General features: G+C 37.2%; 1 protein-coding gene across 8 annotated transcripts in view; it reads right to left on the reverse strand.

Annotated features, from left to right (window-relative positions):
- Positions 1 to 1,587: 1,587 nt before the first annotated feature.
- The window catches only part of cspg5a (chondroitin sulfate proteoglycan 5a), a 54,161-nt gene continuing 41,768 nt past the window's right edge, over positions 1,588 to 13,980 (reverse strand). The window contains exons 4-7 of one of the 8 annotated variants that reach the window (XM_028011690.1): positions 10,672 to 10,750; positions 7,421 to 7,477; positions 4,512 to 4,613; positions 2,453 to 2,605 (exon numbers count right to left, since the gene is read on the reverse strand). In XM_028011690.1, the coding sequence (XP_027867491.1) occupies positions 4,527 to 4,613; positions 7,421 to 7,477; positions 10,672 to 10,750 (223 nt within the window). In that variant the 3' untranslated portion in view covers positions 2,453 to 2,605; positions 4,512 to 4,526. Of the gene's footprint in view, positions 2,606 to 4,511; positions 4,614 to 7,420; positions 7,478 to 10,593; positions 10,751 to 13,980 lie in introns of all 8 variants that reach the window. The other 7 variants (XM_028011697.1, XM_028011666.1, XM_028011672.1 and 4 more) reach the window with 7 other exon arrangements.

Below are 13,980 nucleotides of genomic sequence, written 5' to 3' on the forward strand. Positions count from 1 at the left end.
AGAGTAAAGACTTTGCCAATGGTAGATCTCACAATCACAGCATCAGCTAACTGACCTTTTATTTTCATATTTTTCTGAGGGACTATCAGCACAGAGTTTGTATTAACACTGACAAGACATCAAAACTTTCTTAGGATCAATTTGAATAGTTTTTTAAAACTTTCTGCTGTCTCAGTCTAAAACAATTCACCTTTTAGAGGACTGTTTTTATGGCACACTGCTCCAATTTTATTGGAATTGCTGGTCCATTTTGTAGTATTAAAAAACATTAGCCCTATGAATGGATCTTAAGATTCTTACCTCACAGAACGCATCTTCATTTTTACCCTTTCCATGTGAGCTATGTATCTTTACAGTGCATAACTAGCAGACTATAATACTAGAGCTGGTGTCACATTTAACCCCCTGTTGTTTGGAACAGTTCAAGTTCTCAATATTACCAAATTCTACAACTTTGACCAAGATAACCTTTGTGGAAAATGAACAAATTGGTAAGGCAGTCAGATTTATAGAGTGATATCACATTTTAATTCCACCAAGGACAAGAAATGATCAGTAAGCCAAATACTTTCCAAATCAGGTTACATTACCTATAAGCTAAACCTTTAGATATTTCATTGAAACATTTAATTTTCTTTTTTCCAACAACAAAGTCACATTCTATATACACAGAAAACTGCTGAAATTTTTTTTTCTAGCACTTTGGTGTGTAACCAGTGTTTGTCACTGCTTAAGGAATTTCACTATTTGTGCCCAAAGTTACATTTACATGATATCTGACAGTCACAGGAATGCTAAAGAGACAGGTGGAGTTGAGCCCAATTCCACATTTTAGTTACTTTAAAATGTGGAAATGTCAAAATCTGGGTTTTCTCTTGGTACTCCACTTTGGCCACTCTATTTTGCCCTTACAGTGCCTTGCAAATCTAATCGTGCCACTTTAACTTTCTCTCATTCTGTCGTATTCTAATTAGACAATTCATTGTATTTGATTGTGATTTTACGTGACAAACAAATATAAAAAATGTCTATTTGATGTGTACTTTGGTCTTCGTGATGCCAAACCTGAACAAAATATATCTACATTTTGCGTTTAAGATAAAAACACCTTTGTGTGTAAATACGTCTTACCCAAAACACCCAGTTGAGTTTATTTTTCTTATTTTAAAAAAGGTTTGGAATTTTTTATTTGCATCTCTAATAAAGTTTGAAAAGGTTTAAGAGGTTAAATGAAAAATCTGGACAATGTGCCAATATTTTTATCTGATTAACCATCTGAATAATCGATATAATAATCGATACTAAAATAATTATTTGTATAGGAATTACAAAAACATGACGACTGTGGTAAAATATAACCTAGAAATAAACAGGAATATTTTGCTTGTGTTGAAGTCTGAATAAAAACACAATAAGCTGTATCTTTGGTAATGAAAGGTTTAACTCTGGCTGTTTTTGTGCAGACACTAAAGCAAACGTAGGACAAGGACTTAAGAAGCTGTGTTCAAAGCCATGCAGAAAGCGTTGGATTTAAAGGGAAGGAGAAAAGGGGAGGCGACACGGAGGAAAACACAGGATTCAGAGAGGTCATGTTAAAAAGGTTTATTTCAACAACTGTCTGAGTTTCATTTGTTTATTCTCTGTTTGAAGTCCCAAAAAAGTACAAAAAAAAAACAAGTACATCAAAGGATTAGAAATCACATCAATGAAAACCAAGACACATTGTGTTGTTTTTTTTTTTTTAAATCAATCCGAGCAATATTTTTTTTTCCAATATTTATACATACTCACTGGATTAGTCAGACAAACATCAAAACCTCTCAGTAGTTAATTTTTTTTTTACAACAACTTTTTCTGCACGTTTTAAACTTCTGTATGATTTCTTTCTTTTTACAAAATACACCAATGCAGGCAGAGAAAAGGGAAGGTGAGTGTGACGGTGTTCACATGAAAGCGTGTCTATGTCTCGGAGCTTTTCACAGTATGTATGCTTCTAATGTCTGTGTGCGCATGTGTGCAGATATGATACAGAGGAGAAAGTGAAAGCAACAAGAAGGGGAGGGGCTGCGAAACAGGGGCTTGGCTGAATGTAGAGGATAGAGGGGCTTTGGGTGAAGCAGATTGGAATGGGGGCATTTTTCAGCTGGGGCAGTGACGGCGGCAGAGTTGGTGTATGTTTTTTTTTATTATTATTTGCAGCAACTGAAGGCTGCTCGTGGCAGTGGTGCCGTGTCGGAGACAGTTGTAGACTGAGTTGGTTGGCTGGTGTGTTGGCTGGTTGGTTGGTTGGTTGACCAGTTAGGCGCGTTCGGCAGCGGGCGACCCGAAAGCAGGGGAGCGGGAGAGGGGATTTGCATCTTCCCGTTGCCGACACATTGTGTCGTTTTCTGTGTTTTGTTGTCAAGTTGCTGGGGGCTGTTTTGCGTTTTGTTTTGATTCACATCATGTTGTTCTGCAGTGAGTTTACCTCCGAGGAGTTCTCCTCGCCCAGGACCTTGTGGTTCTCGTGTTTGGGGGTCAGAGAGTTGTGGATGTTGAGGGAGTCGTCCTCTTTGGGCGGAGCCTTCACCGGGTCTTCCAGCTTGTTCTGGGAATGAGGATCATCCTACACAAGAATGGGTAGTAGTGGAGGGATGGGGGATAAAAGCACCGTTAGGATGGCTTAAACTGAATAAGCATTCATGTTCAGCTGGGACTCTGACCCTGGTTGTTTGTAGTAACTTTCTCTTTTGGAGATTTTACACCTTTTGTAAGGTTGCAGTTCTTGAACCAGCTTCTTGCTCTATTCAGAACTGACCCAATAAACCAAATTCACTTTAAACTTAGAGAGCTCAAGTTGGAAAGAAACATTGATAAAGGAAATAACTGAGATGAGAAAATGTAAAATCTGAAAAGCAAAATAAAAAAGAATGTGCTGAAAACCAACTTAAATTTAACTTACACAGCCTTAAAGGTATTCTAAAGTACCCAAGTATTTGGGAAACAAGTTTAAGCCAAGTCTTATTTTTAAGACTTAGATGCTTCAATTACTATTATTAGCTATTTATATTTTTAGTTGTTCAAACTACTGTAATAATTACATAAAATTAAGATTTAAAAACAGATAAGGATGCATGGACCAGAAAATCCCACTTACAACACGGCATAAAAATTGATGTACAATCTGAGCACTCATGTGGCGTCAACTCTTTTATTTGAATTTTAAAAAGATATCTATGTATTTTTATAAAAATAAATGTGGCCTGCAGTGTTAATGTTATAAATAACACTCTTTCCTTATATAACAAATCCAAAAAGATATTGAGACTACACAATTTAGTAAAGAATTACACATTTAAGGTACAGTCAGCTAAATCAAATTAAGATGTAAATGGAAACCTATTAATGACATCATCAATACCACTTCTATTTAACCTCTTGATTCAAGTCAAAATCAAATTATTTTAGATTTAAAACACTTACTGAAAAAAGTTCACTTTCATTACAAAATCTGCACACATTTGTTTCACTGACATTTCTGAGCATTTGAGCATTTTCTTATGGTATTTTATTATGTTTGGAGAAGTCATTCTTTAATGAATTATTAAATGCATTCTCATCAACAGAGGATAAAGAGAAATCTGAACAAAACATTTTGCTTTGGTGATGCACAGCCTCCAATTTGTTACCATATTAAACAAAAAAACGAGTTTTTAAATGTTGCAGCTATGGAGCAATTGACAAAAAAGAACCCAAACAAAAAAAAAACAGATGTCAGAAATAATTTACAATAGCAGAAAATTTATTGTTCTGAATGATCAACTGTTTAAAAATCACCATGCTTGGCTGGCATGTTGTCTATCGGTGGAAATACTCTGTGGTGAGCTGCATGAGTGACAGCAATCCCAGCTCCCTTTACCCCCCACCAGGCAACCCAGGAAGCACATGCACATCCACATGCAAGAAAAAAACAATGCACCTCCCATAAACAGTGAATATCGCTCATGCAGAACACCTTCAGTCTCTGCTGTCCTTTTATCATTTCAAAAATAAAAACTGTCTACCAAGCTTATTTTCAATGTGCACCACCATCATACATACCCAAGCAGTGGCTGTAGGAGGAAAAAACAAACATTGTGCCACAGTTGTTTCAGTTTAAGTCATCTGCATTTAATTAAGGTCTGAGGGGAAAAATTGATTATAGAGTCCATTGGAGCTCTGTTTTCCATCCTCTTAGCCTCATTAATTTTGCATGGCTTTATCGACTTGGCTGCACCGAGGCTTCCCAGGGTGTCAGTCTGCACCTCTTTGTCACAATGGGAACCACACTGAAGAATACCCGCCCACACATACACACGCACACGCAAACATACACACAAGCAGAGTATGGCCAGATATAGATGCTCTCTTGTTCACACACGCATTAAAGTCCAGACCCGGAGGCCTGTGCCACTTGCAAACACTCCCTAATTGAATGTTTGCATTTGAACTCAATGGTACTTTCAGAGAGGAAGAGCAGTGAGAGGATTTACCCGATGGCTGTTGGCCTAGATAGTAACTTCAGGCAGGACGTGTGGGTATGTCACTTCCATGGTTACGGGATAGGGGCCCTCTGTCCTCCCGTCAGCATGAAACTGGAAAATGTTTGTGTTTGTTGGATTTCATTGTTGTTGTGCATGGGTGGAGGGGTGCGGGCAGTGGGTGGGGGCACAGAGTCACGAGGACTTTTGTGTGGGAATAAACTTTTGGGGGGGAGTGGGAACAGATATAAACAGGGTTCTGATGATGAGGATGATGATGGAGGCACATGGACGGTTCTTGATGTCCTTCTTTTAGCTAGGATGGTATTCTGTTCCCCGTACAATGCATCATAGGCAAGAGGAGACAGATTTCAGGTTGATTAATGATGGCATTATTTAGTTGAGTTGGTATGAGTTTGGACTACTTACTCATGTATTTTCTAAGGTTTATTCAACTGTTGCTTTTTCTGGGGCGTTAATGAAATATTTAAGGACATTTGTACTGATTAATGTCCACCAGGTTGTGAATTTAACAGATGCTACAAAATGAAAGATGTTTGTTTCCTCAGCTGACATACAGTTATCAAAAGGCTCTTTACCAAATAGGTCTAAATGATATCCCAGAATCCCTAGCACAGTTTCCAAATAATCATATTACGATATTATGGACTGTCCGAATTTATCCAATAATATTACAAGTAGAATCTTAATGTTCCCATAGAATCCCGTAGAATCTTAATCTTAACCAATCCTAATGTTCCAAACATTTGACATTTAAAATAGCAATGCTTAAGTACTTCAAAGTGTTTGGCTACAGTTCCTTTCTATTAAAACTGTTCAGAAGCAGTTGGAAGCTATGATCACAATATAGTTTCTCTTGATGTGTGATTTGATCAATAACTGTCCTGAGTTTTGCTGTTGTTGTTCTGATTTTTTGTGTGACACAGTGACCCCTAAAGGCTAAAACTGGACATGGCAACCAAGCGAGAATTAGTAGAAAAATAAAATAATATATAAAACTTGTCATTTGTTTTTTTTTATTTGTTATGACTTTATTTTTATAGTAACACTGCACACTGTTGAACAATTTGGAAATAAATGGAATGGATTTCCATTATGATGCTACTTGGTCCTTCTCATTAAAGAAAGATATAATAACATATATAATTCCTATTTGCTTGCAATTCTACACCAACGAAAGCGATCAAGTTCATGTTCAATTTAAGAAAACTTTGTTGTTGCAAAATGTAGCTTCAAATTACAAATTGGTCCATATTTGATTACAAAATAGAGAACAATTTATGATATATCTGCTTTCAGTTGGTATTTGACTCAAATTAAACCCATAGAAACATGATTTTAATGACTGATTTAAGCATTAATTGCTTACTGGATTAATTTAGTTAATATTATTTTTGCTAAAACTCTGCACATTTACTCTCTGCAGTCATCATTTCCATTTGCTGCATTATGAAAACAAACCGTGTTTTTCTGGTAAGGTTTACTTTTGCTTTGCCATCACAGAAGGATTTGCACCAATAACTGGTTATCTTTTCAAAGCAAACAAAATGCTTATGGTGTAATTTACTGCATGTGCTCTCCAGTTGGTCATACCAGAACTGATTTCGCTAAACACCTTTGTCAGTGTTTTTAATTTATGAGTCACACTGTGATTGATGGAAAAGATATTGCTCCATATTTACAATGTGAAAACCTCCTGAAATTGATAATAAATATTTTATAAAGTAGTCTTCTGTTTAAGGCTGTGTTGGCTAAGTCTGGATGAAGTTTTTGTGTGGTTGTCACTAATGTGAATCAACCCATGTATGTGTACTAAAATTCACTGTAATAATGTTTCTTATTTGCATTTACAGACTAAATGTTTGCCTCTCTGTGTATAAGATTAAGCAGGTCTGTCTTTCTTTATTAAAGGATTTGTGATTGTTTGAATGGCACAACATGATCCAGGACTGATTATTGTTTGTAGCTTTACATGGACTCCTGTCTTTGAGAGTAACAAAGTAGTTTAGAATGATTTAAATCGCTTAATTCTGCTGAAAACCTCAGGTCAGCTCAGTTGTGATAAGTCAACGAAAGCCAATACAGTCGATGGAAACCCTCTTAGAAATTACTGCCGACTCTGCCTGGGAAATGTATTTCCTGTGCTGAATTTATTTACTGTTGACAGAAAACAATTCCCCTCCACCATTTGCTGCAGGGGGAAGGATACGGCTGCACTCGGCTGAATTACTTCGAGGGGAAGATTGGGGACAAGTGGGTTCAATCCACCACCATGAATGAAACACAAAGCTTTCAATTACAGCAGAGAAATAACTGCCACAGAAAACAAGGACCTTGCATTCACCTTCTCAGTAAACAGGTTTTTTTTGTGACAGGCTGTTTTCTTCCAATCGAGGATCAGCATGTGTTTTTGTGTTTGGATTGGACCGGTGATGAGGTCAAATGTTTCTTTGCCAATGTTTAAGCCTGAGTTAAAGTTAAATGTCATCTACAGTATCTATCTGTCTGTCTCTGTCTTTTTATCTTACTTGTAATAATTGCATCAGACTATGGTGATAAAACGGTTGCACATTCACTTGAAAATTAAAACTACATTCAGCAGGTGTTTATTGTGTATCAAAATCAAAATAACATGTTACAAATAACATTACCAAAAAACCAGTGAGTACTTCTGTGCTTTCTGCAGTAGAACTAATGGTTGCTGTTTTGTTTCATATACTCTTCTCAGTTCAAGACTTTCAACGTTTTGTCTAAAACACTTTGGTTTGTCTGTATTTGTCCAGATGGACTGAGGTTTGGACTAATCAGTTGAGAGGGGTGACTGACAGGGCCACAGTAACAATGAGAGAGCTGTTTGGGAGGGTGACAGAGGTTCGGGACTGTCTGAAATTTGGTCTTACCTCACAGTCGGACTCCTCTTTGGTCTTACACTCCCAGGTGTATCTGCTCATGGTTTTCTGAGGGGAGGGGGACGGGGCAAAGGGTTATATTCCTCAAAAACAACCATACAAGCCATCCTCAGAAGAAAGACAGATAGGGGGAGAACGGAGAAAGACAGAGTTTGAAGTGGACAGTAAAAAGGAGGAAAAAGAGTCAGAGACCCAAAGGATCAGAGACAATTAAAAGAGATTAAGAAGGAGACAGGAAGAGACAGAGATAAAATAGAGTTTGAGCGTTGGAGACAGAGACCAAAAGCAGGAGTAACTGGACTTCCTGTCCGATGTCAGCTGTTATTCCCAGCTGGATTCAGAATTGTTCCTGCACAGACTTTGCGGTGCTGCTTGGCTGTTAGTATGAACTAACGCAGCACCCACAGGTTTGGTCATTTCCGATGAGGTTCTAGACCATAGATGCACAGACATGGAGTTGTTAGTTTTTGGTGAATTTGATTTTAGGGAGTATTTATGGTTTAATTGTGAAATGATGTGTTTAGTGCTCATTTTTGGCTTAAAACTGTGTTGAATAGTAGTTGAGGATACTTAATTTGTTGTAGAGCTGGAGAGAATTTATTCCCCCTAGAATATATCAGTAATGCCAGAGCCTTCTGCAGTAATAACAGGATTACTAAACTGATCTAAAAGCAGGGTTGGGAGTCAATCTGAATGTGATGCTGTGCTACTGAATATACTTTAGCTCTTGAAACTATAAACTGTTTCTAGCTCATCAACATTTATTTTGAAGAGACACAGAAATTCACATAAAATCAATAGACAATGGGTTTTTTTTCTCTAATGCATATTTGTGAATTTACTGCAAATTTTCTGCAAAAAATAGTTAAAAGCATTGGGTGCTAACTCCCACCTGCAGGTGGCAGTATTTTTTTTTATTTCTACTACATCATGATGTGATTGTTTATCACAATCACACATTTATACTTGCCCCAGATTCCACAGACTCAAAATTAGTTAATGGACAGAAAACCAGATAAAAAGCAAGAAATGGAAACCAATAACACTGAATGAGTTGATTTCCATGGAGCAGGCTATCTTTAGAATATATGTGACATCTTTTCACATTATGTAGACTCCACAAAATTAATATTATGTGACTATCTCAAATTAAATACAAGTTAGCAGTCAGTGTTGGATTGGTCACCACATCCACTGCTTTTAGGAGATCAGCACATTTCTTAATGACAGACAGAAAAACTCAGCTTGTTGCTCGCTGGTAAATTGCAGAAAGATCTATAAAAAAGCTTAGTAAAAGATAAATCTTTCTTCAGTAAACTGTTGCAAACCGCAGTTTGTCCAATTTTGTAAGGTACGCAGTTGACAGCCATACTTGTTTTAGTAACATTGTATTGTAAAGGCTTACTATATAAGCACCAGAATTATTCAAGGCATGAATCTCAAAAATACTTCATAGTGTACCTTCAGGAGCTCACAATGAAACCCATCTGTATACGACAAGTACTATTCAATCCAGTGAATGGCAAGGGATTTTAAAGATATTGTTAGAAAGTGATGATGGATTTTTGTTTTTTTATCTTGTGTTTTGGCATTTAATGTTCATTAGAGAGAAAGAAATGACTTGCACTTGTATTTAGAATGAATTGGTGGGACTCATCTGCATGAAAAGAAACTACATGTATACTTAGTAAAGAAGCCAAGTTCAAAGTCTACAGCCTGCCACTTAAAGAGGCGAACAAACTACTGAAAGAGCTGTGAGAGGGTGGTACCACATACTGAAAATAAATTAAATTTTAGCTAAAGTAAAAAAAAAATAAAAAATCTCAGTTGTAGCACTACAGCAACCCATGCTGCTACAACTTTGGTGTTAGCGCAAACTAACTACCCATGCTTAAGTTAGTGAGACACCTGTCAGCTCTGCTGCCACCTTCAGGCAGCAGGGAGGTGTTGCATCCCAGATGTTTATCCTGATAACCGCCACTATTTTTCTCAAAAACCCAACACTTTTAGCTTACCTGTTGTGATGCGACTCCTTCGACCCATAAACCCAGAATAAATTATTTTTTTAGTATTTTTCATCTTTCCCTCTTTCTCTATATACCTTCAGGATAAACAAGTCATGAAGACATTTAAAAATAAAAAAAGTAAACAAGAGGAGCTGCGGAGGCTGACATAGCCACTAGGTGGCGCATATAAGCGACAGAGCAGACATGCCATGACATAAAATACAGATGCAAAGAGGTGATAAGAGAGAGAGCAGGTTAGAAGGACAGAGAACAGGCAGGGCTCACTGCAAGGATGTTTTTTCTGTCCTAAAATGGTCAAATTGTAACAAAAAATCTTTAAGACTTGAGCTAGCTTGGTTTCAGGGGGGGGGGTTAAGCCCTAACCCCCTGGCTGTGTTTGTAGCATCATCCAACCACAGCACCAAGCTACGTTGTGCTTGGTCTTTTGTGGAAACTAAACTCAGAAGAGAATATTTTCATGGCTGCAGAGAACTAAAAATAAAACCAAGCAAGATAAAAATGTTATAACTCTAAAACTTTGTGGGTATTTATCTCTTTGTTTACACGCTATGGCAGCCTTTCGGACAGACTTTTATATCTGGAAAAGAAATTTGATTTTCATTCTTTCTCTATTCAACACCAGATTCCTCTTAACAAAACACCTTTTGCCAATAATGATGCAATCCAGATGATGCAATCTGTAGGAACGTTAGGCATGTTTTGTTAAGTTGGTAAAGGATTGAAATTCAGATTTCAATCACTGTTGGTAGATCTCGGGAAATCTCCAAGTTAAAAAAATCTAACTATTGCATCCCTTTGAAAAACTAGGCTTTTCAAAACCAGAAATATTAAAAAAATAAACATAAAAACTGAAACAAAAATTTGCGTTCAGAGACTGATAACCACTGGGCTTCTAATCACAATCCCTCTGGTCCTGTTTGAGTTTTGATTTCCTGCATCATTAAAGAAATCTCTCACTATTGATCCTGGCACTTGGGCCCCGCCAGTCCTCTATCCTTTAAGCTTATAACACCTCAGAGTATCGGAGAATACTCATGCCCATGCATTTTGCGGGGAAGCCGAGGGCCCGAGCAGGATTCAGGTTGGGAGGGAGATGCAGAAGAGGGGTGAAAGAGAGTGAGGCGAGAACCACGTTACCTGACAGATAATGTTATCATAGTAAGCCAATGCACGGGCATGAGGGACGTTAGGAGGGGTGTCGCACAGTTTCCTTACATTTGGGTGGGAGCCCTCAGCGATGGTGGACAGCGAGAAATTATCATTGTGCTGCTCCGATGAAGGCCGGTACTTACTGCTGGGCGCCAGCGGGGTGGAAAGGGTCGAATGGAGGGAGAAACCAAAAAACAGAGAAAAAGGAAAATTTAAGAGATTTGAGGTAAAGCAGTAGGAGAAACATAAACATAAAGGAGCATGTGGGATGTTTTAGAGAAAAACTCAAGAAATTCGGAAAAGAAACAGAATGAGTTACAGGACGGTGAAGAAGGTTTGTTATTGAGGAGAGATGACATGGACGAATACAAGAATGAAATGGCAAGAAAGACTCAAACAGAAAAACAATATGCAGGTTGTGGAGCAACAAGAGGTAAGAGATCATACAGTGAGAAAGACGGGAAGAAAAGCATAAGAAGAATGGGGGCACAAAAGCAGCATCAGTTAGACAGCTCAACATGAGAAATGATAAAACAGAAATAAACATTTATCTGTGATGCAACACACTGACAATAAAATGTTACCTGCTTTTAAATTTAAAAAGTAGAAAAAAATGGCTTATTTTTTACATTTTAAATTAAAACAAGGCAAGAAATAATAGGACATTATCTGATATTACGTTCCCTTAATCTTGAGCTAATATTTGCTCAAGATTAGCAAATCTTGATTAGTATATTGCGATATATTGTGGCAGCAACCAGGGCTGCCACAACATATCGCAATATATTGCAATATATCACATATCATCATCACAATATCCACGGCCGTAAAAGTTATATCGCAAAGGACTACTTGGAGAAGCAGGTGCTCGCAGCAGACACTAATAACATTACTCAAAAGGTTAAAGGTCACAGAATGATTGAAAAAATGATCAGGAAGAGAGGAAAAAGTAAATATGCAAATATACCAGTCCATATTGCATAGCATCAGGATATTTACACTTATTATCCCCATTGCAAGATTTTCTAAAATCTTGTAGCCCTGCACATAATTATGATGAACACATATAAAATTTTGTTTGCAGTGAGAAGCTTTCAGGAAACTCTTAGCAGCCAGAGCAGCAATGTAGCAGCATTCATCAAACAGCATTTCACAGTTATTGAGCTAAATTAATTGCTCTCAAAGATAAATTCCTTCTATCTATTAGCAATGCAACATAAATCAAAAGCTTCCTTGAAGGAGAAGACAGTATGAAAGCAAACTTGTTTTTTGTTTGTTTTGTTTACATGTTTGGATCAATATCAATTTTAGGAACACTGGGGGAACTAAAGAAAATAATCATTTTCTGCAAAATATCATTTGACAAAGTGCAGTTTATGGTGAGAAATAAATAAAGGCAGTACTAGGATGTGGTAGAAGAATGTGAGATCAGATTGCACAATGGCACAATAAGTCTTTAAAAGCCCTAAATTATCATCACAGGACCTTCAGCAGGCTCCTGCAATGATCTTATGTAGGTCAATGCATGTACAATAAGAAATAGACTAAAAATGTTAAAGTTTCATGGGATTTTGAGAAGGAGGAAGACTTTGTTCTCAGAAAAAGGTCTGGAAGAGATAATCTGAACAAAAATTAAAAACAGTATTGTGGGAATATCTGAAGTTTAACAAGAATGCAGCAAGTGGTTTCTGGATGGTAAGACAACAACGAAACAGTTGACTTTTCCAGCAGCCATTGTACAATGCATACAGTGGGAAAAACATCTGACCAAACATGCTGGAGTTCTGCTTGGTTTGCTAGGTAGTAGGGCTGTGTTTGCCTGGGGTTGCTAGGTAACGACACAGTGCCCGCCAAATGTGACTTAACAATCCGGAGGACACCAAAAAACATAAACTTATTTTCAAAAAAACGGCTGGGTGATTTTCCTAAGCACTTGGGTTGTTTTTAGAAGCAGTTGAAATCAAAATGGAAGTACAAAAACTTTCAAAATGGGAATTTTGCACAACCATTTGGTATACAGTACAGATTAATGTAGTTTCTGATCATAGCATATCTGTATAAATTATTCTTTTAATATTTCTGAAGCAGTTGAGACCAAAATGGAAGTAAAAAAAAATCCCTGTAAGAAAGGGAAAGCCCTAGGCAGAGTAAAAGCCCATATCACAATCTCATTGAGATGCTGTGACTTGAAATGTGCTGTACATAGATAAATCAGATGCAGCTACACAAAGAGTTTCCTTTCATCTCACCTGGGAGGAAACAGCTTCAGGAATTCCCGTTTGACAGAGTCATATTGAACTCTTTGAGATCAGTGCTCCTTTGTTTTCATCACAGCAAAGAGAAGTTTGTCTCAGAGACCAAATCAAACAGTAACTTTGTCGAGAGTGACACCAGTTTTGCATATTTTTCTCTTCTGGCTGTCATTTGGCCTCTCATTCAAACTATTTATATGAACTCTTGAAGGTGCAGAGAAACATCAGCCCCCCGCTTTCTGATGTCAAGTTGCGACTTTGCTTTTTATCATTTTTGCTCCCTTATCATGTGTAGAGTTAAAGAGGCTGTGGTCTTTTTTTCTGATCAAAACGCAGCCATTTCCTCTGATCTGCAAGCAGAGCTTTCACATTAGATTTGATGAATGAACTGTCATGACTGTGAAAGATTAAGTAGTGATGTGGGAAAGGAAGAGATAAAGAAGTATGTTTCCCATCACCACTTCCAGCTTTGGTCTCACACTAGGCTCCCTTTGAACAAATATCAATTCATCTTCCTGTACATAAAATGCACAATTTCTACAGTTATTAAGGTTCTTGATACAATTAAACAAATGGGATATATAGTTGTGATTTACTGGCTTTAGAAACTTGCTTTATAGTTGTGATGAGAACAGTTTTTCACAACCTGTAGTACTCAATTATGAACATACAACTTGTCAGATGTGTGATTGAATTTGAACAGTTTTACAGTGAAGAATGGGAGAAAACTGCAGCGTCCAGATGTGCAAACATAACTGTGACCTAACCACACAGACTCTGTGCACTGAGTGAAGAGGTGATGAATATGTATGTAATTACATGTTTTATGTTTCATATTTTTATTCATATTTTTTGGCAAAAATCTGTTTTCACTGTGAGTTTTTGTTGTTGTTAATTTTGCCAAATTTTGCTCTCCATGATTAATTTGCAAAAAAAAAGAGGCTAAAACATCCAAGGTAGTGTATACTTTTAATTGCCACCGTATTGTTGGCAAGCACAGTTTGAATGTATGAGACACAAAATGATATAGCCAACCCAAAATTAAATATTGCAATAAGGATTGTGCAGCTAAAAAATGAATTTGAGTATTCCTCTCCAGGCATCATGATTCAGTTTTTGTTAA

This window comes from Xiphophorus couchianus, chromosome 3 (genome assembly GCF_001444195.1).
Source record: "Xiphophorus couchianus chromosome 3, X_couchianus-1.0, whole genome shotgun sequence".
NCBI classification, from domain to species: Eukaryota; Metazoa; Chordata; class Actinopteri; order Cyprinodontiformes; family Poeciliidae; genus Xiphophorus; species Xiphophorus couchianus.